At 61.6% G+C, this 24,732-nt stretch overlaps 1 protein-coding gene across 6 annotated transcripts; it reads right to left on the bottom strand.

Moving 5' to 3' along the window:
• Positions 1-137: 137 nt before the first annotated feature.
• AATK (apoptosis associated tyrosine kinase) lies at positions 138-23,799 on the bottom strand. Of its 6 annotated transcripts, XR_010303955.1 has the most exons (15): positions 23,670-23,799; positions 12,823-12,956; positions 10,833-10,974; positions 9,903-9,982; positions 9,658-9,776; positions 9,095-9,182; positions 8,766-8,899; positions 7,954-8,038; positions 6,894-7,015; positions 6,565-6,714; positions 3,294-6,459; positions 2,995-3,142; positions 2,661-2,906; positions 2,251-2,464; positions 138-1,286 (listed from the first exon to the last, which is right to left on the bottom strand). XR_010303955.1 is itself a non-coding variant. In XM_064150722.1 (14 exons), exons 1-14 carry the CDS (start codon positions 23,749-23,751, stop codon positions 2,436-2,438), a joined length of 4,725 nt encoding a protein of 1,574 aa, XP_064006792.1. In that variant the 5' UTR covers positions 23,752-23,799; the 3' UTR covers positions 138-2,435. The 6 variants fall into 6 exon arrangements, 5 of the variants coding, with proteins under 5 accessions (XP_064006792.1, XP_064006794.1, XP_064006793.1 ...); XM_064150722.1 differs by having other exon boundaries at positions 138-2,464; XM_064150724.1 differs by having other exon boundaries at positions 138-2,464; positions 2,661-2,834.
• Positions 23,800-24,732: the final 933 nt, after the last annotated feature.

The raw sequence follows: 24,732 nt of genomic DNA, 5'->3' as shown, positions 1-24,732 counted from the left end.
TCAGTCTGGCCCCAGAGCATTACTGGTCTCCGCTGTCAACTGCTCCCCTCCCAGGCTGATGGGCAGCATCTGGCCAGGAGCTGGCAGCTGGCAGCAAGCTGCCCATGTGCTGGGCAATGATCTGGGCAGGAAACAGCTTAAGATATTTTAAAAACTTTATTATTGGCCTGATGATATTTGACACACATGCTGGGAGCTGTATGGAAATCAGCACTGATTAAAAAATACAGCAGTTATGACCCGTATTGATAAAATAGACAATGTGATAACAGCCTTTCTATTGGGGGGAAAAAAAAAACCAACAACCCACCACCCTCCAAGCCCCAGCTCTGGCCTCATGCTGCCATCCAGAGGCAGGGACCTGCGGTGCCATAGACCAAACCCGGGGCGAGACAGGGGGCGTGAGGGTGGGAGCACAGGATCAGCACCCCCACTGACCTAGGTGAAAGCAGGGAGTGGGAGGGCTGTGGCGAGGGGATTGAGCAAACACCCACGCCCTGCAATGCTGGGTGGAGGGAGGGGTGGGGGACATGGAGCAGGGGTGCATACTGTGGGAAGAGCATCCCCAGCAGCACCCTGCCACCACCCATGGGTGCTGTGCCCTGTGCCACTGGTCAGCATGGGGCTGCAAGGTTTCATCAAAGAGTTTGCAAGAGGGTGGGGGGGGGGGGGGGGGTACAGGCCAGGTTGGAGCTTAAATAAACCACTTAAATAAAGCAATAATCTCCACCAGTGACTTGCCAAGTGAGTCCTGTGGGAGAAGCAACTGGAGGGGTGGGGGGGACATGGGACAGGCACAGCAGCCCTGGGTCCCCACAGGACCCTATCTGTCCCATTAGGGCACAGACGCTCAGCTTCTCCAACAGCCTCCTGACGGCTGAGAGGGTCCTGGCTGGGACCACAGCTCCAGGCTGGGCTGGCCATAAGGTGAGATAAGGGTGGGCAAGGAGCTGCACCAAACTGGGGCCAGGCTCAACCTGCAGCACCATGCCCCGGCGTGGAGCAAACCCCCTCCTGGCACCAGCCCCATCCCATGTCTGGGCATAGGTGTTCAGTGCACCAGGACATGTGCCCTCGCCCCACGTGCACAGAGTGACAGGAGCCAGCCAGGATCATGGGCCAGGGTGTGATGGAGTGTGTGGGGGGGGGGGGGGGGGTAGGGGTTGGGGTGGAAGGGGCCAGGGGAGGCATTTCTCACCTCAGGGTTTGGTCTATAGACCCCAAAGGAACCAGCCCTGATTTCAAGGTTTCGCTCAGCTCCGCTTACTTCCATTTCCTTCTGGAAGCTGGAATTGCACAATTATCCTAAGCCTCAAATGGACTAAAAAAGAACCAAAAAAAAAAAAAAAACCCCCAAACCCAACAAAACCCAAACAAACAACCAAAAAAAAAACCCAACAACCAACTAAACAAAACCAAAAAAAAAAGGAATGAAGAACTGCAAGCAGCAAACCCCCCCCACACACACTCCCTCCCCCACTCCCCGCCTTGTGATGTCTCTTTGGCAGCAATAACTTAAAATGGAGTCAATGTGGTTCAGTCAACAGCAAGTTTTGTTTTTAAGGTGGGTTTGGGTTGGTTTGGGGGTTTGTTGGGGTTTGGGGAGGGGGAGGGTTTAATCCTTTTCTTTAAATACAAAAATAATCAGGTCGGTGGGTCCCAGGCTGAGGCTACCCCACAAGAGGGGCAGCTGGGACACCCCTACGCTCCTGCCAGCCCTCCCCAGTGGCACTGCAGTTGGGCAGGTTGGGGGGGGGTTCCCCAGGGCTTTCGCTGGGCCAAGACTCTGGGACTTATCCCCAAAATCAAGGGAGAAGGGAGCTCCCTTGCCCCCTCAAGCCCCACTCCTCAGGCCATGCTGCCCACCTCAGCTACGAGAGCCGATGGCAGCCCTGGTGCACTCAGGGTGACATCGAACAGCAGCAGCAGCCAATAGCTCCCCCCTGGAGGGCACCGTGGGGCAGCTGTTGGGTGGCTGTGGTGCAGCCAAGCCGGTGAGGTGCAAGGCCAAGTGCATGGCACAAGGGGGACAGGGACAAACACCACCTGGGGGAGCACATGTGGGCAAGAAGCCAAGGGAGGGGACTTCACTGGGGTTGGGGGGACACACTCCGCAAGTGTTAGCAAGGTCAGGGCCCTACCCTTTAAATGCTATATTTTATATATATATATATGTGTATATATATATATATATAGTGTCTATTTATACACACACACAGCCACACACACGCACGCACGGCCGTCACCCACCGCCTGGCCCCGGGCCGCCCTGGCCCCTCTCCTGCTCGCAGCACCAAACGAGCTCCTCCCGATAAAATCTGCCTAAAAAAATCCAGAGAGCAGGCTGGGAGCTCCCGGCCGGACCCCGCTCCCGGCCTCGCCATCCTGCGCCGGTACGGGTGTCGGGATGATGCCCGGTTGGCGTGCCGGCTGGCTCACTCCCGGTCACCGTCCTCACTGCTGCCTGCAAGGAGCAGAGAGTTGACTTGAGCGGGTCCTGGTGCGCCCACGGCACATGCAGCCCTTTGGAGAGGTGACCATCTCCGCAGGGCACCAGGACGGGGCGTTCTGCACACGCTTGGCTGCCACAGCAGCTGGCACCAAGAGAGAGCCACTCTCTGTACCCACCCCCAGGGGCGGCAAGAGGTCCCGGGGCTCACCTCCAATGGAGTCCATGTCTGAATCGGAAACGTGAGTGATGGAGAACCGGGACACCGGGGCAGGCGAGACTGTGAACCGGGAGAACTGGATAGGCAGCACCTGTTTCTGAGCTGGCACCAGCGTGGGCAGGGCAGGCAGCGTGGACACGGCTGGGTCAGGCTCCGCTGGTGTCCCTGTCAGTGAGGTCATCAGGGATGGCTTCACCGCCACGAGCGGAAAGTCATCGTCCCACTCAAAGCCGCCACCTGGGACACAGAGTGAAGGGGCTGAGCCGACCGCAGTGGTCACCCCAACCCAGCCCACCCCTGTCCTCCACAACCCCCAGTTCCTTACTTTCTTCTGAGACGTTGCCATCTGAGGAGTCGTCCGAGGCGCTGAGCCTGTCTGCCGGGCTGGGGGGGCTGCCAGCGGCAGGAGGCTCCCCCGAGGGCTGGGGGGACTCTGGGAAGCTCTGCTCAGCCAGCTCCCGCGTGGGGCTTTCCTGCGCAAGGGAGACAGAAGGGAAGGGACCTTCGCTGGGGGCATGTCTAGGGACGGTTCCCAACACTGGTCCGCATCCATGCGGATAGCATCCAAAAATAACTGAGGTGCTATGCCCAGTGCCCAGTTCTTCCCACCCGGCAGCCACCCACCTGGTCAAAGAGGTAGATGGTAACATCGTCGTAGAAGGAGACAGCTTTCTTCTTGCGCTCCAGATCCTCACAGAAGTCCTCAGAGAGCAGGCTGGGCATCTTGAGCAGGCTGCGCAGGTTCCTGCCGCTCTGGCTCTCGGCCACCACGATGGGGACTGCCACTGGCTCCTCTTCACTCTCCTCACTTTGTTCCTGGATGTTGTAGCAGCGCAGCTCTTCGTCCGACTCATCGCTGTCTTCCGTGTCTTCCTCCTCCTCCTCCGGCTCTTCACAGCGCTCAGGGACAACCGGCCGTAGCTCCCGCGTGGAGGAGAGTGGGGAGAGACCCGGGGGCGACTCACTCTCTGTCTGCAACGTGCTGGGACCTCCCGGTGCATCATCCGCCACAGTTCCCTCCAGGGGCAGCCCCGGTTCCCCAAGCCCCGGCGTTGGGGACACAGTCTGTTTGTCACCAGCTTCCGCTTCTCCAAGTCCAGGGATGCCCTCGGGCACACGGGTCCCTTCGATGGACTCTGGCTCACCAGGGCTCACTGGCACTGGGGTCAAAAAGAAAGTCTTGGGCGTCACAGAGCCCGGGAGACAGGGCTCTCGATCAGGGCGTGGGGAGCTGCCCGGCACCAGCCCCGTGCCAGCGGGTCTCTGCTCGGTACCAGAAGCCTGCCCCGTGGGGCTGGCCAGGGTGCTCCCAGCCTCTGCCTCCTGACAGTCCTCCACCAAAACCCCCGCCACTGGCATGTCCGCTGCCACCGGAACACCGGGCGCTGCTGGAGGGCTACCAGGTGCCCCTGGGGGATGCAACGGGTCCTCTCCTGGCCCAGGGGCTCTCCCTAGGTCCTGTGCAGGGGACTGAGGACCCTCCTCTGCCTCGGGGGTCCGGGACCCATCGCTGTCCTCCTCGCCCTTGGGACTGCGCTCGGCCTCGGCATCATAGTCGGAGAAGTAGGCAGAGTCGCGGTAGGGATTCTTCTCAGCGAGGCTGTGCAGCTCAGTCCCGAGGGAGGTGGGGACCTGTGTTTCGGGGCCCGAACCCTCACCCTCGCCCCCTGGCAAACCCGGGGGTGGCTTCCCCAGCTGGTTGAAGGCGTCTGGCTCTCGGGGCTCGTGGGGCTCTTTAAGGACGAACTCGGGGGACTCGTTGTTCTCGGTGTCGTAGCCGCTGTCGAGGGCCTTGGGCTGGCCAGCGGGCGTGAAGGCTGTGGGGCTGAAGACCTCACAGGAGCTGGCTGTGGAGGGGATGTCCAGCGACTCCAGGGAGTCCGGTGTCCCCACCTGCTTCTGCAGGGACTTGAATGCTGGGGCCGCCTCCACCCGCTCCGTGTAGTCCCCAGAGAAGTCAGTGAAGACGCCGGAGGTCAGGTCTGCAGTGTCCTCATCACTCCCTTCGTCCACGCTGGGGAAGCTGGCACTGGAGAAGGTCTTGTCTGGCGTCCGGTCCACATCAGCGGCAGCACACGCACCGCGCTCGCCCGCCGCCTCCCCAGGCACTGGCGCAGGCACCTCAGAGGCCTCTGCTGTGGGTTGGGCACCATCTACACCAGGCTCCGGGGGGGGGTTGGGGCTCGGCGCAGCAGTGCCAGCCATGGGGGTGGCCTCCCCTGGCCCTGGCACACTTGCAGCGTGGGACAGCGGACCGTGGGTAGGACTGCTCCTTTCCACGCTCTCGTCCGGGCAGACATCGTGCCGGGCCCCTGCTCCAGCTGCCGGGGCCGCGGTGGGGCCCCACGGCGTGGCGGGGCTGCCAGCCAGCGCTGCTGCCTGCGAGCGACCGAAGGTTGATGAGTCACGGCTGTGCCAGGCCTGGCGGCGCGGGGAGGGCGAGCGGCACGGGGAGGAGGAGCTGCCGGCCATGCTGGGGGGCTGATCCTGCCGCGGGCGGCGGAAGTCATGGCCTGGCGGGGACCCCCCGAGCTGTGGCTGGCCGCGTGGCACGGTGCCCAGCGGCTTGGCCATTAGCCCCCGGAAGGTGATCATGCGGCGGTAGCACCAGCTGTCGCCAGCCTGGGCCTCGCGGGATGCTGGGCTACCACTGCTGATGTTGTTGTTGGAGGAGCTATTGGAGGACCAGGGATGCCGCTGAGCAGGGGGGCTCGCACCCTGGGCGGGGGGGGCGCCAGGGGGACTGTCCTCACCCAGCTCCAGTGCCACGCAGTCCGGCCTGGCATCACTCTGCCCTGACAGCTGCCCGCCTGGCGGGGCTGCCCGTGGTTCGCCGTACCCTTGGGGGCTGTAAGCACTGTTCACCGACGGCGAGACGCCCAGTGGGTCAGTGAAGATGCTGGGCTGGAAACCGGGGACGGGCCAATCCTGACTGCCCAGCTGAGTGGGCTCCTCCTCCAGCAGGTACCTCTCTGCCCCGCGGCGGGGGGATGGCTCATAACCCCGTGGCTCTTGCCCTGGGCAGGGGTAGGGGTAGTACTCGGCACATTCCCAGGAGCCCTCGCCCACCGGTGCGTGGCCCAGCAGTGGCTCCATGCTGAGGGAGACAGTGGGGCTGCTGTCAGAGTCGTAGGTGCTGCCATTCCGGGTCCCTTGGGCACGCCAGCAGGACGGGGGGTGCGGGGACCCCTGCTCGGCTGCAGGGCTGTAGGTACACATGGCATAGTCCAGCTCGGCGCTGCCCTCCCCAGGCCCCTCGATGCGGATGTAGTACTCGCTGCCAAGTGAGGGGCTGTGGGCGCCCAGGATGGGCACCACGCCGGGCGCTGGCAGCCCAGGGCAGCCTGTTGGCTTGCACTCGTAGCAGGAGGGTGAGACCCCCAGGCTCAGGTGTCCTGTGGTAGTGGCTGGGTAGTAGAGGTCGTGGTAGCGTGCGGCACTGCTGGGGCTCAGGGACCCCAGGGGAGCCTGGAAGTGCTCAGTCTTGGTGTGCTCCCACTTGTATTCAAAATTGAGGCCGTGGCTGGTCTCCATGACGGTGAGGATGTCGTCCCCATCTGAGGGGAAGCCATCGGCAGAGAACTGCTCCAGCAGCGGGAAGGAGGAGAGCTCAGGGCCATGGTGGCTGGTGCTGGCACTGCCGTTGGGCTTCATGGAGTTCCAGCGCTTCTCGAACTCCTCTTCCGCTTCTGTCGCCCCTTTGGCACAGAGGTAGGAGAGCAGGAGGTGGACCTCCTCCGCCGTCGGACGCTGCTCTGGCTGCAGCCAGCAGAACTGCATCACCTCGTACCTGCCACGGTAAGGGGTGAGGGTCAGCCCTGGCCCTCCCACCCTCCTAGGGATGGGGAGGGGGGGGGAGGACAGGATGTGGCTGCAGCCCACCCTGAGTCCTCACCAGCGCTCTGACAGCGAGAGTTTCAGTTGAGGCTTGGGCAGCTTGAGCTGCTGCTCCTTGATGGCATAGGCGAGCACTTGCCGGTCAGAGTAGTGGTCATAGGGTTGGCTGCCTAGCTCGAACAGCTCCCAGATGGTTACACCCAGCGACCTGCAGGCAGACCGGGATGCTGGGGGCATGAGGAGACTCCCATCCTGCTACCAGCCAGCAGCTCCACAGATGATCCACCCTGATGTGTCTTTCTGCTGCTGCCAAACATCTCCCTCTGCACTGAGCAGCTGCCGGCCACACTGGCAGCAGCCCCCCATGCCCCTCCAGACCCTGCTCACCAGACGTTGCTGGACTTGGTCTGGTCCACAATGAGCAGGTTGCCGTGCACTTCGTCAATGAGCTCCGGGGCGATCCAGCGCAGCGGCACCCACAGCTGGTCGGCTGTCACAAAGTAGTCGTCCTGCCAAGTATGTAGGGTCAGTACGAGAAGAGAACGTCAAACCTACACGTGAGGAACTGGCCACACCACACCAAGAGCTGTCCCCATCACCCCCTGCCCTCCACAGCTGCACCCCAGTTCTCAGTCCCACCTGGCACATGCTCCGCTCCTCTTGGCACCCAGCTCTCCTTTCTCCCTCCAAGCACATCCTTGTCCTCTCTGCTTCTCCCCACTATGCCCCCATCCTGAGCCACTCCAATTCCACAGACTCCTCCTTTTGCTCCCAGCCTCAACCCTGCCCAAGCAGGACCAAAACACAGACAGGCTGATGCGCTGGAAGCTGCCTGCAGGGACCTGCCCCTGGCAGAAGAGCATGTCCAGGCCAGCCCAGGCAGTAGCAGGGAGCCCTGGCTGCATTGCACCGAGGGGCCATGGCACTTCAAATCGTATTGAATCATTTTGGTTGGAAAAGACCTCCAAGATCATGAAGTCCAACCGTTAACCCAGCACTGCCAGGTCACCACTAAACCACGTCCCTCAGAACCACACCTGCAGGGCTTGTCAGTCACTTCAGGGATGTGGGTTCCACCACCGCCCTGAGCAGCCTGTTCCAGGGCTTGACAACCCTTTTGGGGAAGAAAATTTTACTGCTGTCCAACCTAAACCTTCCCTGGTACAACTCGAAACCATTTCGGGGGAGAAAACCACACCTCATTGCTCAGGTGGAGCTGCCGGCCCCAGCGGGGGTGGGCGCAAGCCTGCAGGGCAACTTGGTCCCAGGGCACAGAGAGTCCCTGGCAGGTCTGCAGGTGAAGAGCCCACTGTTACCCTGCAGCAAAGCCTGGGGAGATGACTGTGTGGAGGGGATGTGCAGAGCTGGGTGCAGTGTGCGTGCGTGTGCCTGTCGCGGGGTCCCGGCGTGCAGCCCCCAGCCCCCTCCTCCCCCAAACCAGCCTTACTTTGTACTTGCAGTGCGAGAGCCCGTAGTCTCCGATCTTGACGGTCAGGTCGGCGGTGAGCAGGCAGTTCCGCAGGGCCAGGTCGCTGCCAAGCAAACCCCGGTGCTGTCACTGCCACCACAGCGGGTTGAGGGGCGCCCACCACCCAGGGGGGCCGAGGGTCTGTGCTCGGGGACCCCACTGTGCGCGGCAGGCTGGCGGTGGGAGCAGCACGGCTGTGCAGCAGCGCTCTCGCTGCCCGACACCGGGCGTGCCGCTAAGCAGCCACCAAATGCACAGCAGGAATGCCTGCGCAGCTCCAGCTGCACCTCTGTCTGTCCGTCCATCCGTCACACGGTGAGCCAAGCGGAAAGCGGGTGTCCCCGGGCAACGTGAGCCCCGGCACAGGGCCAGGCTCCCGGGTGGCTGATCTAGCCCTGGGCGGGGTGGGGGGGTTCAGGCAAACGGGGCACACCACACAACACCTCCCAAGGTCCTACTGAGGCCAGGATGACCGCAGGAAAGGCCCTCTCTGGCACAGCTGATGACTCCATCTTCCCCCCTCCCCCCACAGCACTGGGCACCAGCGTGGAGACCCACCTGCAGAGCCTGGCTCAAGGAGGGGAAAGTCCAGCAGCCCCCGACGGCAGCACACCCCCTCCTCAACAAAATCACTGATGCTGGAGTCTCCATCTTGCAACTCACTCAGCACCAGGATATTGTTGGGCAGGAGGAGCAGTGATGGCATGGGAATGATGGTATCCTGGAGACCCCACACGTCTGAGACCCTCCAATTCCTCCCCAGCCTCCCCAAGGTGCCAGGCCAGCCCTACCTGTGGATGTAGTTGTTCCTGTGAAGATGCAGGACACCGCAGGCCACCTCACATGCCATCCTCTGCAGGGTCAGCGGGTCCGGGGTCATCGCCTCAGCCCCGCGGCAGCTCCGCAGGTATCCCTTGAGATCACCCTGCAGGGCAGGGTCGCTGTCACCCTCCCTGGCATTCAAAGCGATGGGAAGCACAGCTGTGCACCCTGCCCTGCCCAACCCTGTCTGCAGCTCTGCAGTCCCCTCCGTGGTACCACCCAGCCAGAGTTTGCACCCCAGCCCCATGGCAGCACCTTAGGGAGTGGGTTGGGATGTGGCAACACGTCAGGGACTCACCAGCGGGCAGAACTCCATCACCAGCAGGTACGGCGTCACCTCGGCACACTGGGCCAGGCACTGCAGCAGGTTGGTGTGCTGGAGGGCCCTGCGTAGGGCAGAGTAATGGGGAGGTACATTGGCACCGTACTGGCTGTGGCAGCCCCCCCAGTAGCCATATCCCTGCCTCCTCTGATGCTGCGCTGGCCACTGCTGGGAGCTCTGGGAGTGGGTACCAGCACGTCCCAGCACCCCAGGACATGCCACAAAGGGACATTTGTTCAACTCTGCCAGGGCAGGGAACAGTCTCATGCCCCACCCCCGGCCCCACTCTACCCATGACCTCAGCAGAGCCAGGCCAGCAGCTCCCAGCACAGCCCTTGACCTGTTGCAACAAGACAAGCAAAGGGGCTGGAATGGAGCCCTGCTGCTCTGAGAGCTCAGCTGGGCACCTGCATGGGGCAGTCACAGCCCTGCTCAGCAGCCAAACATGGCATGGAGGGGACCAGGCACTATCCAAGAACATCCCTGCTGCCGGCTGTGCCAAGTGCCACAGCAGCACTGCAAAGTGACCACAGGAGTACCTGTAGGGCTGTGCTTCCTCCAGGAACTGCATCTGGTCCTGTACGCTGGCGCTGGCCTTCAGCTCCTTCACCACCACCTGCGTGCTGCTGATGCCCGAGTTCACCTCCCCCAGGAACACCTGGGGCAAGGCACAGGCTCACCCCCTCTGTCCACACCATGTGCCACATCCTCATATCAAAACCCATCTTGCACAGTCCAGACCCCACAGAGAGGGGTGCCCTGGGTCCTTGCCCTTGCCACTCACCTTGCCAAACCAGCCATGCCCGATCTCCTTCAAGTAGAGCAGGCTCTGCCGCCCTAGGTCCGCCGACTTGAGGAGCTGCACTGTAACAGAGCACATCCAGCTGCCCGCGTGCCCTCCTGCTCACTCACCTGCCCACCCAGCTGGCCAGATTTACCCCCCAGTCATGGCTGTGCCATAGGTCCTCACCGTGCCACCCAGTGCCAGGCTCTGCACCACACCGGGGGGCTCCAGAGCAGCCCCCAGAGCAGCCATCGCCTGGCATCCTTCAGCCAGAGCATCCTCCTGTCCAGCCATCCTCCCACAGCTGCGCTGGTGGGGGGGTGTGGGGTACTGGTGTCCCCAGATGGTGTGGCAGCAGTAGGCTGGCTCCCTGCCCCTTCTCCCCAGGGAGCAGGGAGAGCAAAGCCAATACCAGCAGGAGATCTGGCATTTAGCCCCTTCCCGGCTCCCCCCCGACACAAGTCCTGCCCCTCAAGCACCCATGCCAAGGGCGGGCAGCAATGGGGCCATTGTTGGGCTGTGCCGCCTCGCACCGTGCCGGCCCCGCCACACTGCTGCCATTCTCCGGGCTAGGGAGTGACGCTGGGTGGGAGGGGGCCACGGCTGGGTGCCCCCCGCATTCCTCTCCCACTCACGGACTTGTTTACACAGGGCTGGGGCTCACGGATGACACTGTTTGGGGTACCCATGTCCTGTCCTACCCTGGCAGAGTGCATGCTGCTGCCCAAAGCTAGTGCCATGCAGGGGGCTGCAGACAGGGGGACAAGGGACCTCAGCTGCTAGGGCTTTTCTGGGGACATCCCTCCTCAGCAGTGGAGATTCACCATCCCCACCCGAGCACCCCCTCCCCACAGCCCAGTAATGCTCTACCTTCAACTGCAGGCACACGAGGGTCCCACAAGGATCATCACCCACTCTGCCCCAGCTTACCTGAGCGCCCAGGCTGCTTGGCCATGGGCAAGGAGACCTTGGTGAGAGGCAGGACATAGACTTCGGGGCCATGCTGGGGGGCAGGCGAGCCCTGGGCTGAGAGCTCCGTCACATAGTCGTCCCCTTCGGCGTTCTCAAACTCCTGGGCCAGGGGGTGGCACGTGGGGACACACACACCAAGCAAAGACAACTGACCCTGGGGGTTCCCTGTACACCCATTTGCCCACCACCCCGATGGGACACCTCTCTCCTCAGGCACGGGGATCCTGAAATCACACCCTTACAAGCATGAGGAACCCAAAATCTCAGCCTCCCAGCACACAGCCCTGCCTGCACCTTGCTGGTAAAGCTCCTCCAAGGAGATGGCTCTGCGGCAGGCACCCCCTTCCCACGACCCCATCCCATTACCTGGCTGTGCCACCCAACCAGCCCCTGGCTCCGGAAAGCTGCCCGGGCGAGCAAGTAGGTGATGGTGAGCATCTTGCCCTGCTCCTGCCCAGCCCTGCCTCATGGTGCTGCCCCACAACGTGCCATGCACTGTGACCCACCGAACACAGACAGCAGCCAGCGCCGGCTGCCTACCCCTATATAGCCACGGCGGGGGCAGGAGCGGGCTCATTGTTCCCCTCCAGCACGACGAGGTGCTCCGGACGGTGTGGGATGGTTATACAACGGTCCAGCATGTCCCCCCCTGCCTGACCCCCTCCCGCCGCGGGCGCCTCAAGCCTCCACAAAAATCCCAGCAATTAGGGAAAAACTATTTCTCGGCACATTCTGTGCCTGTGAGGTCAGGGTGCCGCCCACCCCCGGGGGCGTGAGGGTGGGACCGCCACAGCCCTTAACCGTGCTGTGGCCTGGCCCTGCATAGAGCCACAGAGCAGGGGGCCTGAGTGGGTCAGGATGTGTTCCACAGAGATGCCGAGCCCCACAGAGCTTGGCTGTGCAGAGTGGGGAGTCCATCTGGGTCAGGGTATGACCCTCAGTGATGCTGAGCCCCACAGTATTCATGTTCTGCAGAACAGAGAGCTTGGATGGGGCAGGATATGACCCTCACTGATGCTGAGCCCCACAGTATTCATGTTCTGCAGAACAGAGAGCTTGGATGGGTCAGGATATGACCCTCACTGATGCTGAGCCCCACAGTATTCATGTTCTGCAGAACAGAGAGCTTGGCTGGGTCAGGATATGACCCTCACTGATGCTGAGCCCCACAGTACTCATGTTCTGCAGAACAGAGAGCTTGGATGGGGCAGGATATGACCCTCACTGATGCTGAGCCCCACAGTATTCATGCTCTGCAGAGCAGGGAGCTTGGCTGGGTCAGGATATGACCCTCACTGATGCTGAGCCCCACAGTATCCATGCTCTGCAGAGCAGGGAGCTTGGCTGGGTCAGGATATGACCCTCAGTGATTCTGAGCCCCACAGTATTCATGTTCTGCAGAGCAGGGAGCTTGGCTGGGTCAGGATATGACCCTCAGTGATGCTGAGCCCCACAGTATCCAAGCTTTGTAGAGCAAGGTGCTTGGCTGGGTCAGGATATGACCCTCAGTGATGCTAAGCCCCACAGTATCCATGGTCTGCAGAACAGGGAGCTTGGCTGGGTCAGGATATGACCCTCAGTGATGCTGAGCCCCACAGTATCCATGCTTCGCAGAACAGGGAGCTTGGCTGGGTCAGGATATGATCCCCAGCGATGCTGAGCCTTGTAGCAGCCAGGGTCTCTGAAGAGCGAGGATCCTGGCTGGGTTAGATGTCCCACAGAGATGCTGGCAGGCAGAGGGGGCTGATCTCCCCCTGAGCAATGCCCTCTTGGGCTGGGATACATCCTGCACCAGCACTGGGACTGGTCCTAGCAGCTCTAAGGATCCTCCAGATGCATCCTTTGCTGAGCCCCAAAGAAAAACCTTCCCTAGCCAGGCCCCAGGGCAGCCTAGCCTGGGGACACTCCCGTTCCACCCATGTCCCTGGTCTCCACAGCCCCAGCTCACCTTGAAGCCAATGTCCCCCTTCTTGCAGCACAGGCAGGCCAACATGAGGAAGATGAAGGTGAAGAGCCCCGAGAAGGAAACAGCCACAACAGCCAGCGAGGAGGACCAGGAGAGCTCACTAAGGGGGGTGCCGTCTGTGGGGACAGGAGGGGCAAAGGGGGGTCCAAGGAGGGATAAGGTTGTGCCAGGGGGTCCTGCCCGGGTCGGGATCATGGCATGCAGAATCCACGTTGGGGTTCACAGGGGCTTTGGCAGAAAGCACTTGGGTTGGTAGGGGGCCCAGGAGGGACCCTAGAGCAGGACCCTGATGGCAGCCTGGAGGGAGGGTAACAGGAGCACAGTCCCCACAGAGGGAGGGTGGCAATGGCAACCCATGAAGAGAGGTTGCACCAGCTCTGGACTCCAGGCCACCAGACACAAAGATGAGGAGGAGGATGCTCCTGGTTGGGCACTGAACCCTGCAGGCACCAGTACACCCCAAACCCAGCACCCACCACCCTGCTCCAGCCCGCATTGTGGACAAGTTGTCCCCTTGGGGAGCAGGGAGGATGGTGGCAGCAGAGGCCCAGCTGCCAGTCTCTGCCATGCCCCTGCCATCAGCTGCAGCTGCCACATTACTATTCTGCCCAGAACCTGCCTGAACAACCAGTGTGATTGTGGGGGAAGGAAGCCGGAAGGCCACAGTGATGCCAACAGAGCCATCCTCATCAGGGAACTACACACAGCCCCACACTGCCCAGTGTGGTGCCCTCCTAGTGGCACATCAGGGCTGGCACGGGTGCCCTGCCCTAACCTATGGCTCCACCCAACCATACCCTCCCACCTAAATCCCCATCCAGTGCCATGGTCCTTCCCCAGGCCACCAAGTGCACTGCCCCTCAGGGATGCTCATGACACAGACACAACTCCACACAGGGACCACGCAGCATCGCTCCGTCACCAGCCCTGTGCCACAGCCCAGCTGCCCCTCTGCTGCTGCCCATGCCAAGGCTCAAAGTCACGCTGCCAGCTCCTGAGCCATGCCCTGACTCTAGTGTATGTCCTTGAAAAAGGCACCTGAAGGGCAGAGCACGCTGAGGGGGGGGATGGTCCTGCCAGCCTGGCATAAGCCCAGCAGCATGGAGCTGCTCCCAGGCATTGCCCAGCATGGGCATGGAGCACCCTGACTCCTGGCACGGCAGCAAGTGGACACATCAGTCCCGTGTGCTCCAGCACAGCCCAGACCACGTCAAACTCTTTCCTGGTGCTTATGAAGGAGCTCAAGAGCCATCTTCTACAGCTTATGGATGCAAAGCCGAACCTGGGAGGAGCGGGGGGTGGTGTTCCCCCTCCTTTCTGCTGGTTTCCATGGTGAACACACTTTGTACCGCGAATGTCACCATTTTCCCTGGATAGTGGGACAGCAAGAGAGAAAATGACTCACTGAAAAGAGCCTTTTGAACGTCGACCGGGAGCAGAGCACGGCGACAGAAGCCTTTCCAACGGGGACCGCCAGCCGAGCCGCCCCTCGGCTGCAGCTCGGGAAACTGAGCTTCACAAACCGATCACTCTCCAAGCCAGTCTGTCCTCCTGCCTCAGTTTCCTCATCACTCAGCAGCGAGCTGAGGGCTGTGACCAGCCCAGCCTGGGCAAGCTGCTGTGGTGGGGAAGGGGCACCACCTCCATCCTGACTCGCTGCCACCTGCCAGTTGCCCAGGCAAGCAGCCACTGCCCTTCGCTATAGCCACAGCCCAGGTGTTTGGTACAGTGATGGGAAATCATCACTTCAGAGACCAAATGATCCTAAAACCACGACGAATTGTGCCTGCAGCAGTGGCTGCTGGAGCACAGGGAGCTCCAGGGTGCAGGGAACACCAGGACACTTGGAGCACCAGGGCTCTCAAGAGAAGCTGGGGGTTCATCACATTCTGCACCCCATCCTGAGGTTCTATTCTCCACTATTCCAGGAATAAGCTCCCCTGGCATCAGCTCCATGCCCTCCCTCAGCCTTGCCACTTGGTGCCAACCCTGAGCCACTCCCCAGCTTGGAGGTCCACCTGCTGCAATGGCCCCTGGGTTAGGGCTGAGGTGCTCAGAGCTAAGTGGAACCCGTCAGGGGTGCAGGTGGACACAGGGTGCAAGGGTGAACATGGCACGGTGGAAGCAGTGCTGAGCCTGTAGCTGATTCCTGCACACTGCACTGGCACAGGCACCAGGCTGGGGTAGGTGGCAGGGTCACAGTCACAAACCCCCTTCCCCAGCCATGTGGGTCCTGTGGGACTCATCCAGCCACAACATTCCCTCCCAGATTGCTCATGCAGGGCCGGCCTCACCACAGTGCTGAGGCTAAGAACGGCCAGCTCGATGCACCCTCCCTTGTGGCCAGCACGAACTGCTGCATCACTCGAGCAGACCCCAGCATCCAGGGTCACCAGGGACAGTGACCAACCCAGCAAGGCAACACCAACCCCCTCACTCTAGCCAGCTCTGCGGAGTAGGGATAGGTAGGAGTTTAGTGGCAGCACAGCTCCAGCCCCAGGGGCACCTGTCACAGCTCCACATCAACCCCAGAACGGCAACGAGGAGAGAGATGAGGGATGCTGAGTGCAGCGGGGTGCAGCGAGGTGCAGCGGGGTGCAGCGAGGCATGCACTGCTCTCCCACCCCACGGACCTGCCGTGGCACAGCCCGCAGCTGGCAGAGTCCCCCAGCCTGTTGCGTTCCCCACCCCCTTCCCACCCCCGAACGGCGATGGGGTAAGGCTGGGGGCCAGCCGGGCATGGGGTCTCGGCCCTGCAGCACGACGCCCGTTGCCCGCTCTGCCGGCCACCGGAGCATCGCCCTGTCCGCTGCCTTTGCTGACTCACGTTTGCCGGGTGCCCGCGGCCTCCTCGCTGGCCATGGCACGCTGCTGCCGGGCTGCTCTGCGGGCTGGGCGATGCTGCGGCCGCTGCTCGTCTCTCCGCGGCGGCGAACGGAGCGCGGCACGGCGAGCCGTGGCTGACGTGTACGGAAGGGACGAGCCGGGGGCTCCCGCAGAGCCCGGCAGCAGCTCGGGGCTCCGAGCCCAAGGGAAAGCATGAGCGCGGGGCCAGCCGCGGGCAGGCGGCACCCAGCTCCTGCCCACCCACCCAGGTGCTGCCCAGCACCCTCCCCAAGAGGGCAGAGCACACGCGATAGCTCTGCCCAGGGCAGAAAGCTTCAAGGCACTGCATGTTGTCACCCTCTGTTTCTGCCTGGCCTCTCACCGCAGGACAAGGTGCATGCTACAGTCCTGTGCCTCAGTTTCCCTGCCTGTAATTCAGTGCATGGCTGCCCCTGGGACTGCTAAAGGGCTGCACAGCGAGGTGAGGGCTCCGGGGCTACACATGCTCTATCACCTCAAGAGCACAGCCTGTACACTTCCCCTTTCTCTTTCACCATCCCACCCCATGAACCTGATGGGCTTTGCAGCCTCAGGGTGTAACCCCCTGTGCCAGGGAGTAGCACCCTGCAGCAGGTGCCCAGCTGGGAGAGGATTCATTTGCACAAGGTGCAGGGCAAAATTCAGGCATCAAGAAGGTCAGGAAGCAAGAGAGGATTCAGGCAGGGATCAGGGCAGGATCTGGGCAGGGTGCAGGACTGGATTTAAGCAGGGAGCAGTGAAAACCCACAAGACCAATAGGTCCTCCTTCAGCTGCTCCCCTGCTCTGGCAGCTCTCCCCTCACAGCCCCAGTTCTCGTACTGTGTAAATCCCCAGGTCCATGGGCAGCTTCCAGGAAAGCAATTTTACACCCCACGGGATGAGTGCTCTGCTCACCCACACGCATCCAGGCGGCAAGAAACCATCCGCTGCCATTTAGCACGCAAATGCTAGGCTGCTCCTCACAGTCTGTCTGCAGCTCCCAGAGGGAAACTGAGGCAGGAGGAAAGAATAAGGATGGCCCAGACTTGTACCCCTGAGCTCAGACCTCTGCTGCCACAGGAGCAGCGTCAGGGCTGGCACTACCTCTCGGTGCCACCAGAGAGCCCAGCACACAGCCAGTACTCACAGCATCCTCCATTGAAGTACCGCTGGCCAAAACTGGGGCACAAGGAAGCAGCACCCCTGTACCCTCCAGCCCTGGAGACCTTCTCCCAGCAGAAACAGATCCAGAGAGGCATTTGGGCAACCTCTCTGGTGATTAATGGATCAGTTAATTTTAAATGCAAGGCACGCCTTGTTAATCTGTTCTCCTTATGTATCTTTTAATGTGGGCTTACTTAACCAGTGCAGAAGTGTTTTAAAAGGATTGATTCTTGCCTCTTAATTCTGCTTTTATCATCTCGGGCATGAATTAGCAGTTAAAAAAATAATTAGATGGAAAAGGAAGGTTGGGGGGGGGGGGGGAACTTCATCTGTCTTTTTCTAAGGTGATGAAACCAAAATTAGGGCTGTGATAAGTACAGGCCAAGCCACACCATTGTTGTGCACACACCAAGCATGTCAGCCTGATTAGAAACACAAAATCCATCTCCTCCATCGCAGCCTGCCCTGCTGCAGAGCTGCGCTTGCAGCCGACGCAGCCCAACCACCAACCACCAACAACTTTCTCCATTTTCCTGGGAGAATAATCCTGATATCTGGAAAAAGCAGGCAAGGCAAGAGCCAGCTGGTTATTGACACCGAAACTCTCCTGCTTGGTGTTCTAAACCAGGTCTGTGAAGTCTCCCACACTGGCAGGAACGCCACGGCAAACCTGGGACAGGGAACAATCCTTTGTGCCCAGCGTGGGAGCATCCATCCCCTCCCTGGGCAGAGACGCCCCCCAGCGGCACCACGGTGCTGCCCATCGAGCGTGGCGGCGCGGTCTCGGTGCTGGCAGCGTGTGGCACCGGCCACGACAAGGCTCTTGCCAGTCGGCGGAGCAGCGTTTACGTAACAGTGGGAGAGAAGCGGCGCGGAGCAGGGCAGCCTATTTTTATCCAAAATGCTCGGCGGCGTTATGAAACGAGAAGCTTTGGCTCCCAAGCACGGCGGTGCAGGGGCAGGGCCCCGCGCAAGAGGTGCCCAAGGGCTATGCTGGGCAGAAATCCCAGCATGGGGTCTGGCATGGCGCCTCTGCCCGCGCCACAGGGCACCCTTCGCTGCCACCAAGCCTCAAGCTGCTCCGACAGCAAAGCCGAGGTCTCCCCTCCTGCACGCTTCACACCTCAGGGCCACGTGGTGCCATCACCATGAGGATCACCAAGGGCACATCACCAAACACCATCTGGATGGATTGGGTGAGCTCTATGGAAGGGACCCTGGGGACTGAAGCCTCCATGGCTGCTGCAGCCACAGTGCTGGCAGAGCCAGTGTCTCCCAGATCCACAGCGGCCAGGGTCCTGGGCCCATATACCAAGGGCCCTGCAAGGCTTTGCCAGGGCACAGCATCAACCCCGAGCTACCAGAGCCATTTGCCCAAGTGGACAGCAGGAATCTGATGCTCTCAGGATGTCATCAGAGATTCCTGACTGCAGCCCAGGAAGACCAGCACAGTCCAGACCACAGCTGGGAGCAGGCCTCAGCGTCAAGGATGCTCAGAACACGAACCAGGGTGATGCTCAGCACCAGCCACCCTGGCACCTGCTCTCGGCCAGCTCCATGGCACCAAATCACCCACAGGCACAGGAACACAGGGACTGGGGAGTTCAGGGGGAAAAAAAACTCCTTTGTGGCGATGATCCAAGGAAGGGAGCAGGTCCCAGCCCTGTCCTGGGGTGCAGCCACCACAGCCTACAGAGCAGGCAAGTGCTGGGAGGAGCACACAACCTCACAGCTGTTTCAGAGATATGAAGGGCCATAGAGGTTGCCACGGAGGCCTGGCAGCGGGACACCTTGGCACAGCCAGGAGCCTGGGAGCACCCATGGGAAAGCCAGTCCCTGCCCAGCCAGGCGGGCAGAACCGCTCCATTTACTGCATTTGCCTACACTGGAATTTTCCTTCGCTCCAGTAATTAAAACAAACTGCTTTAACACGGCTGCTGGCACCAGGCTGCGGAGGAGGATGCCTGCCATGGCTGGCAGAGGGGAAGGGATGGGAAGCAGGACCCCCTGAGATTCTCGTTGCCCTCATTTTAGGCTGGGGATAGTGGCTCTACAGGAAATCCAGGATCAGTCCCCCTTCCTCCATTGCCCAGCCCACGAGCCCTGCATCCCTCCAATCCCTCAGCCAGACCCAAGCACCACCATGAGCCATGCACCAGCTTCAATCCATCCCACGATGCTTCCCATCTCCTCTGTGCCCCTAGCTGTTAGGTCGAGTTGGAGCTTCCCTCAGATCTCGATGGCAAATGATATTCTGGCAGTAATTGCCCAAAGACAGCCACGCTGCACGCTCCACCGACGCTTCCCCAGGCTGTCAGGGGGGTTAATGCCCAGAGGAGATTTATTTTCCTGCCACTGGGCATGCTGAGTCAGCACAGCTCAGCTCCTCTCCACGTCAGCGTCATCACCCTCCAGCCCACCCCAGCCTGGTGCCCCCAGCTCAGCCTACCTCAGCAGGCAACACATTGTGCCAGAGTGTTTACCAGGGTAAGAGCAGTTGGCCATGAGCAGTGGCTGCAGGGCACGGCGAGGACACCTATCCCTCCATCCAGGCAGAATTCAGGGTAGAAACCAGCTCAGCTGAGGAACAGGGGTGGCCAAAGAGCCCCTTCGACCAGAGCACAAGAGCTGCCTGACCTGGCAGGGATTTTCCAGCCCAGGGAATTCACAGGGTAGCAAGGCTGCATGACATGAGCAAGGCGAAGCCTGGGAAGCACAAATTGCCTGTTCTGCCTGCTCTGACTACAGGAAACCAGGACTAGGCAGGCCCCCGACTAAATGCAGACCACCCCAGCTGGCTGCAGCCCCACCCTGGCTTAATGCAGCTAAATGCAGACCCCTTGTGTCGGTGGAGAGGATGCAGCTGTGCATGCAGGTGCCCGGCGCAGCCCTGGGTCGGTGGTGCCAGTTCTGCCCCACATTGCTCAGCGCTGCCAGGGTGGTGGAGCTCAGAGGGAGGCAGGCTGTGTGGCGTGGCAAGGTGGGTGCATGCAGTGCCAGGGTGGGCAGAGGCTGTGGACTGCTGCAGCACATAAAATCATAGAATCATTTAAGATCATCAAGTCCAACCATTAACCCAGCACTGCCAGGGCACCACTAAACCATGGCCCTCAGCAACACAGCTGCACAGCTTTTCAATGCCTCCAGGGACAGGGACTCCACCACTGCTCTGGGCAGCCTGTTCCAGGGCCTGACAATCTTTTTGGGGAAGGAATTTTTCCTCATGTTCAACCTAAACCTCTCCTGGTGCGACTTGAAGCCGTTTCCTCTTGTACTATCGCCTGTTCCCTGGGAGAAGAGACTGACCTCCCACCTCGTTACGCCCTCCTTTCAGGTAGCCGTGGAGTGAGAAGGAGACGGCAGCCCACGGAGGGCCGGCAGCACCGGGCAGGGAGCCCGTGAGTCACAGCCCGTCCCACCCCCGGGAGCGTGGAGCCCTTTCAACCCCAGCGTGTTAATTTCTGCTAATTGGCTGTGACAGGGATCCGTGTCGCCATCCAGAACCCAGCCGCCCGTGTGCGCAGGGCGGGGGAGCGGGGAGGGAGCAGCACACGGAGGGAGGGTGGAAGGATGGGAGAAGTGGGGAGCAAAGCAGCACCCCCGGGGGAGCAGAGTTCCCTGCAGAGTGGGGCCCAGCTGCACTGTGGTGCTGTGCCAGTGCCATTGGTCATGGCAGCCCAGCTGCCAGGCTGTGCCCAGGTAGAGGTCTTGCTATGTGCCAACCTGCTATTGCCCACTCACAGCATCCCCACAAGCACCAGGACTCACCCACATTACTGCATGCCCATCTGCTGCCCACCACTCTGAGAAGATGGACCACAGTAGAACCTTCCCTCCCTCCTTCTCAGGCATTGCCAGCATCTGGCAGCATGGTTGGTGCCAGGGTGAGAGCACAGCAGGTACCTGGCCCCCATTTGGGCTTCCAAGGTCCTTCTGGGTGTTACATCCCCTTTGCCAACACCATCTGCCAATCCCATCAGTGAGCGATGATACCGGACATGGAGCAGCAGCATTCTCTGAGCTGCTGTCACCACATGGCCTGGGGCAGTGGATGGCAGCATGTGCCAATCAAGACCAAATCCACAGGGCTGGGGAGACTCTCCAGCCTCCTTTGGTCTCCAGCCCCCCATCCTTCCCCAGTGCCTCAAGCCCTGGCTGTCCCTGGCATGGACACACTGTCCCAGCACACAACACCCCAAACCACAGGGTCCAGGAGCAGAGTTCTGCAGCTGGAGCAGGGAATGGGATGGGCAGAAGAGCCAGGGCAGGTGAGGGGAGGGAAAGTGGAAGAAACAGGTGGTGGGAAAGGGGATGTTGCTTATGAATTCAAAACACACTCCTGGGTCTGAGCTGGGCTGAGGAAGGGAGAAGCCTTTTTCCCCCAACATAGACATGCCCCTGAGCAGCTGCCATCAGCTTCACAGTGAGAGGATGGGGTCCCACTGCCCCACAGCAAAGCACTGCCCGCTTAGGTGACACAGGATGTGGCACTTCTGTCTGGTAGCTCAAAGCAGTGCCTGCTCAGATAGGCTGCCACAGATCACAGTGCTTCCAGGGCAGGAAATGGGTACCCAATTCCCATGGGAAGCCCCCAGAATCTGAGCTCCAGTCTTTGGGCAGGTGGCATGGCAGTGCCTCTCACCAGCAGAGCAGTTGGCGCTCTGCCTCCAGTGGCTCCAGTGCACCATGCACAGTGCAGGAGCACCTCCAAATCTGGCCTGTGCGTGGGCAAAACAAGATGGGAATCACAGAGCCCCCAGCACTGGGAGTGAGTATCCATGAGCAATGCACGCTGGCCTGGGCAGCTGGCACAACCAGGCATGGGCACATTGAACAGCTGAGCCAAGCATCCTCACCAAAACCAGAAGCTGAGGCTGAGCGTGGGTCGCTGAGGCCAGCACATCCCTTTGGCATCCCCAGGTGACACCACTGTCACCGTTCCCTGCTGCTGGCTCATCCCACGGTCTGCCAGGGCAGCTGTGACTTCCCACTGTCCCTCCCCAGGGGACTCAGAGACACAGGGCCAGGAGTGTCTCTGCTTCCCTTGGTGAAGCCAGAGCCTGGCACCCAGCAGTAGCACCATGGTGTCGTGGTGCCACTGAGCCCTGCAAAGCGCTTCCTTCTCTTCCACGCTGGCAGAAGCAAGCTGCAAGGAAACCAGGTTGGAACAGGAGAGTGGCGATGCTGCACAGGCAGGAGGTGCTGCCAAACAGGCAAACCCAACAAAGCCACGAAACAGAGACCACGGTTTGCTTCCCCTTCTTAGCTCCTCTCCCTGGCAGGAGCCGTGGGTGGCAGCTGTACGGCAGCAGCCGAGCCCTGGGCCTGAGCATGCAGCAGCACAGTGAGGGGCTGCAATGGAAACCTTCTCGCAGAAGGATTTCTAATTCAAAGGTGCCCTGCCGATCCCCAGGTTGGTGAGATTAGCACAGCAAATGGAGCACCTCGTGAAAACCCGGAGGAAAGAATCCTACCAGTGGCTGAGGACAGTAAACAGGGCTCCGTTCCCAGCGCCACCGCATTTTAGATGCAAATAAAGAGGTTTCCTCCTGAGCAGAAATCAATACTGAGCGGGCTGGTAACAAAGTCTCTGGCAGCGGAGCCGCGGTTTGGTGAATCTTGGCCATGCTTCGTTTTTAAATCGCTCCGTGGGTTCAGACCGTCCACAGCCGCCAGCCCCAGGGCTCCCCAGAGAAACAGGGACCCGAGACCCAGCTGGGAGGGATGCAGGAGCTCAACACCGACAGCCAGAGCCTCTGCTGCCACCGCGTCCAGTACAGGAGACGCTTTGCCTTGGTCCCGGTGATGGAGGAGGTGGTGGGAGAGGTGCAGGAGCTTGGCTGCCGGACCCTGACACACGTTTTTCCCTGGTTTGGTAAACAAAGGGCCGGTGCCCAGCATGATGCCAGCCCCACCAGACGCTCCCGCACCTCGCCAGTAGCTTCTCTATGGGCACGAATGGTGCCCAATGCCCTGCGTGGGTGCGATGCCCTCACCGGGAGGCACTCAGGGCAAGAAACAACTGCCGGCGTTTGACAGCGTTGGAGCAAAAGGCAGCGGAGAGGAGGAGGCTGCTGCTGCTGCAGCAGCCCCAAAACACGCAGGCACAAAAGCCAACCCCTGCTCTGCTCCAGCGTCTGCAGCATCCTCCTGCAGCTGCGACACGGCCGAGGCCGTAACACGGCACCTTACATAACAGCTTGCCCCCCAAAATGCCCGCTCCCCGGCACCCGGCACCTCACTAAGCCTCGTCGATTCTCCAAGCCCAGTGAGGCCACCAGCAGCCCCCGAAACGCAGGCGGCACGTAGGGACCCCAGGCAGCGGGGGCTCACCCCCCGGCACCGTCTTGCTCCCGCTCACCATCACTCCCGTTGTTGTTTATCCATTTCCATCCCTAAGATGCCTTCAGAGGCAGCGCAGCCCCCGCGGTTCCTCCGCGCCCTCCAGCACCAGGGAACAAAATGCCGCGCGGCTGCGGCAGCCGGGTCCCACCGCCGCACCGGGATTGTCTCAGCGCGGACAAACCGGAGCCCATCGAGGGGCATTTCGAGGCGATGAGGGGCAGCTGCGTTCACGGTGCTGCACAGTGCACCGGCGCGGCTCGCTGCAACCGACACGGCGTGGCTCTGTGCACCGGCACGGCATGACGCACCGGCACAGGCAACCGGTGCGGGTCTGAGCCGGGACCCGAGTAGGGACGGCGGTGGCAGGTCGCGGGGAGCTGCCCGAGAGGGATCCCCGAGGGTACCAGAGAGGGCTCGGCGCGGAAAGGGGAGGGGGAATGCGGGTCCGCGTCGGTCCCGAGTCTGCGGCACTTACCGGGGTCGAAGTGGGAGCTGAAGGCGAGGCTGGGGCTGAGGAAAGCGGCCGACATGACAGCGGCGGCGGCGAGGCGGCCCATGGCGCGGCGGCGGCGGGAGCCTCACGGCCGCCGGCTGCCGCTGGCCCCGCGCTGGGCTCGGCGGCGGCGGCGGCGGCGGCTCCTCCTCCATGGCGGCCGCCGCGGCCCCGCGCCCCGTGCCCCGGGGAGGGGCCGCGCCGCCGCCGCTGCCGCCGCCGAGGAGCGGGGCTCCGGCGGGCGGGGGCGGCGGGTGGCGGAGCTGCAGCCCCGGGGACCGCACCGGGACCCGCCGCTCCCCCGGGACGCGCCGCTGCCGCCGCCTCCCCGCGGTCCAGCCCGTGCGGACGAGATCTACGGGGATCCTCCAGGGGAACGGGGCAGGAGTTTCCCCCGAGAACGGGGCCGGGATCCCCCACGGGGTAGCAGCTCTGGACCCCGGGGAGCTGTTCCGGTGCTGACTCGCAACGGGCACCGCTGGCTTCCCGTGAGCCGAGGCGAGACCGTGGATGAGACCCAGGATGAAACCTAGAATGGGAATCAGTGATGGGAACCAGTGATGAGAACCAGTAATGGGAACCAGGGACAAGATGAGTGGCTCTGCTCCTCGTCCCTCCATCAGCCCCACATGAGCACTCCCTGTGCAGTCCTGCAGCCCATAGCTCCAACCCCACACCATGGCTGGACATCCTCTGCACCTGAAATCTCTGCTCTCACAGCCCCCAGGTCCAGCCCTGGGTGAGAGAAGCAAAGCCCTTCCAGCAGAACTTTGTCTGCCCGTGGGGCTGGGAGACTGCCCCACTGCAGGGCCACACAGCTCAGCCTTGTGGTGCTCAACACCGCAGTCCCAGCATGCAGGACTGACCCCTCCAAACATGGGGTGCTCTAGAACCCAAATGGATCCAACCCTCTGGCAGCAAACAGCCCATGGCAGCTCCTCACCAGCACCCTAGCAAAGCTGTGGGTGCAGCTGGTCACCAAGCCCACCCAGCCTGCAGTGCACCCAGGCTGGACTTCTGGGGTTGTGATGGAACAGTCCCATAC

Source organism: Pogoniulus pusillus, chromosome 11 (assembly GCF_015220805.1).
Source record: "Pogoniulus pusillus isolate bPogPus1 chromosome 11, bPogPus1.pri, whole genome shotgun sequence".
NCBI classification, from domain to species: Eukaryota; Metazoa; Chordata; class Aves; order Piciformes; family Lybiidae; genus Pogoniulus; species Pogoniulus pusillus.
The sequence above is the reverse complement of the archived record's forward strand: the minus strand, read 5'-3'. Positions and strand labels throughout refer to the sequence as shown.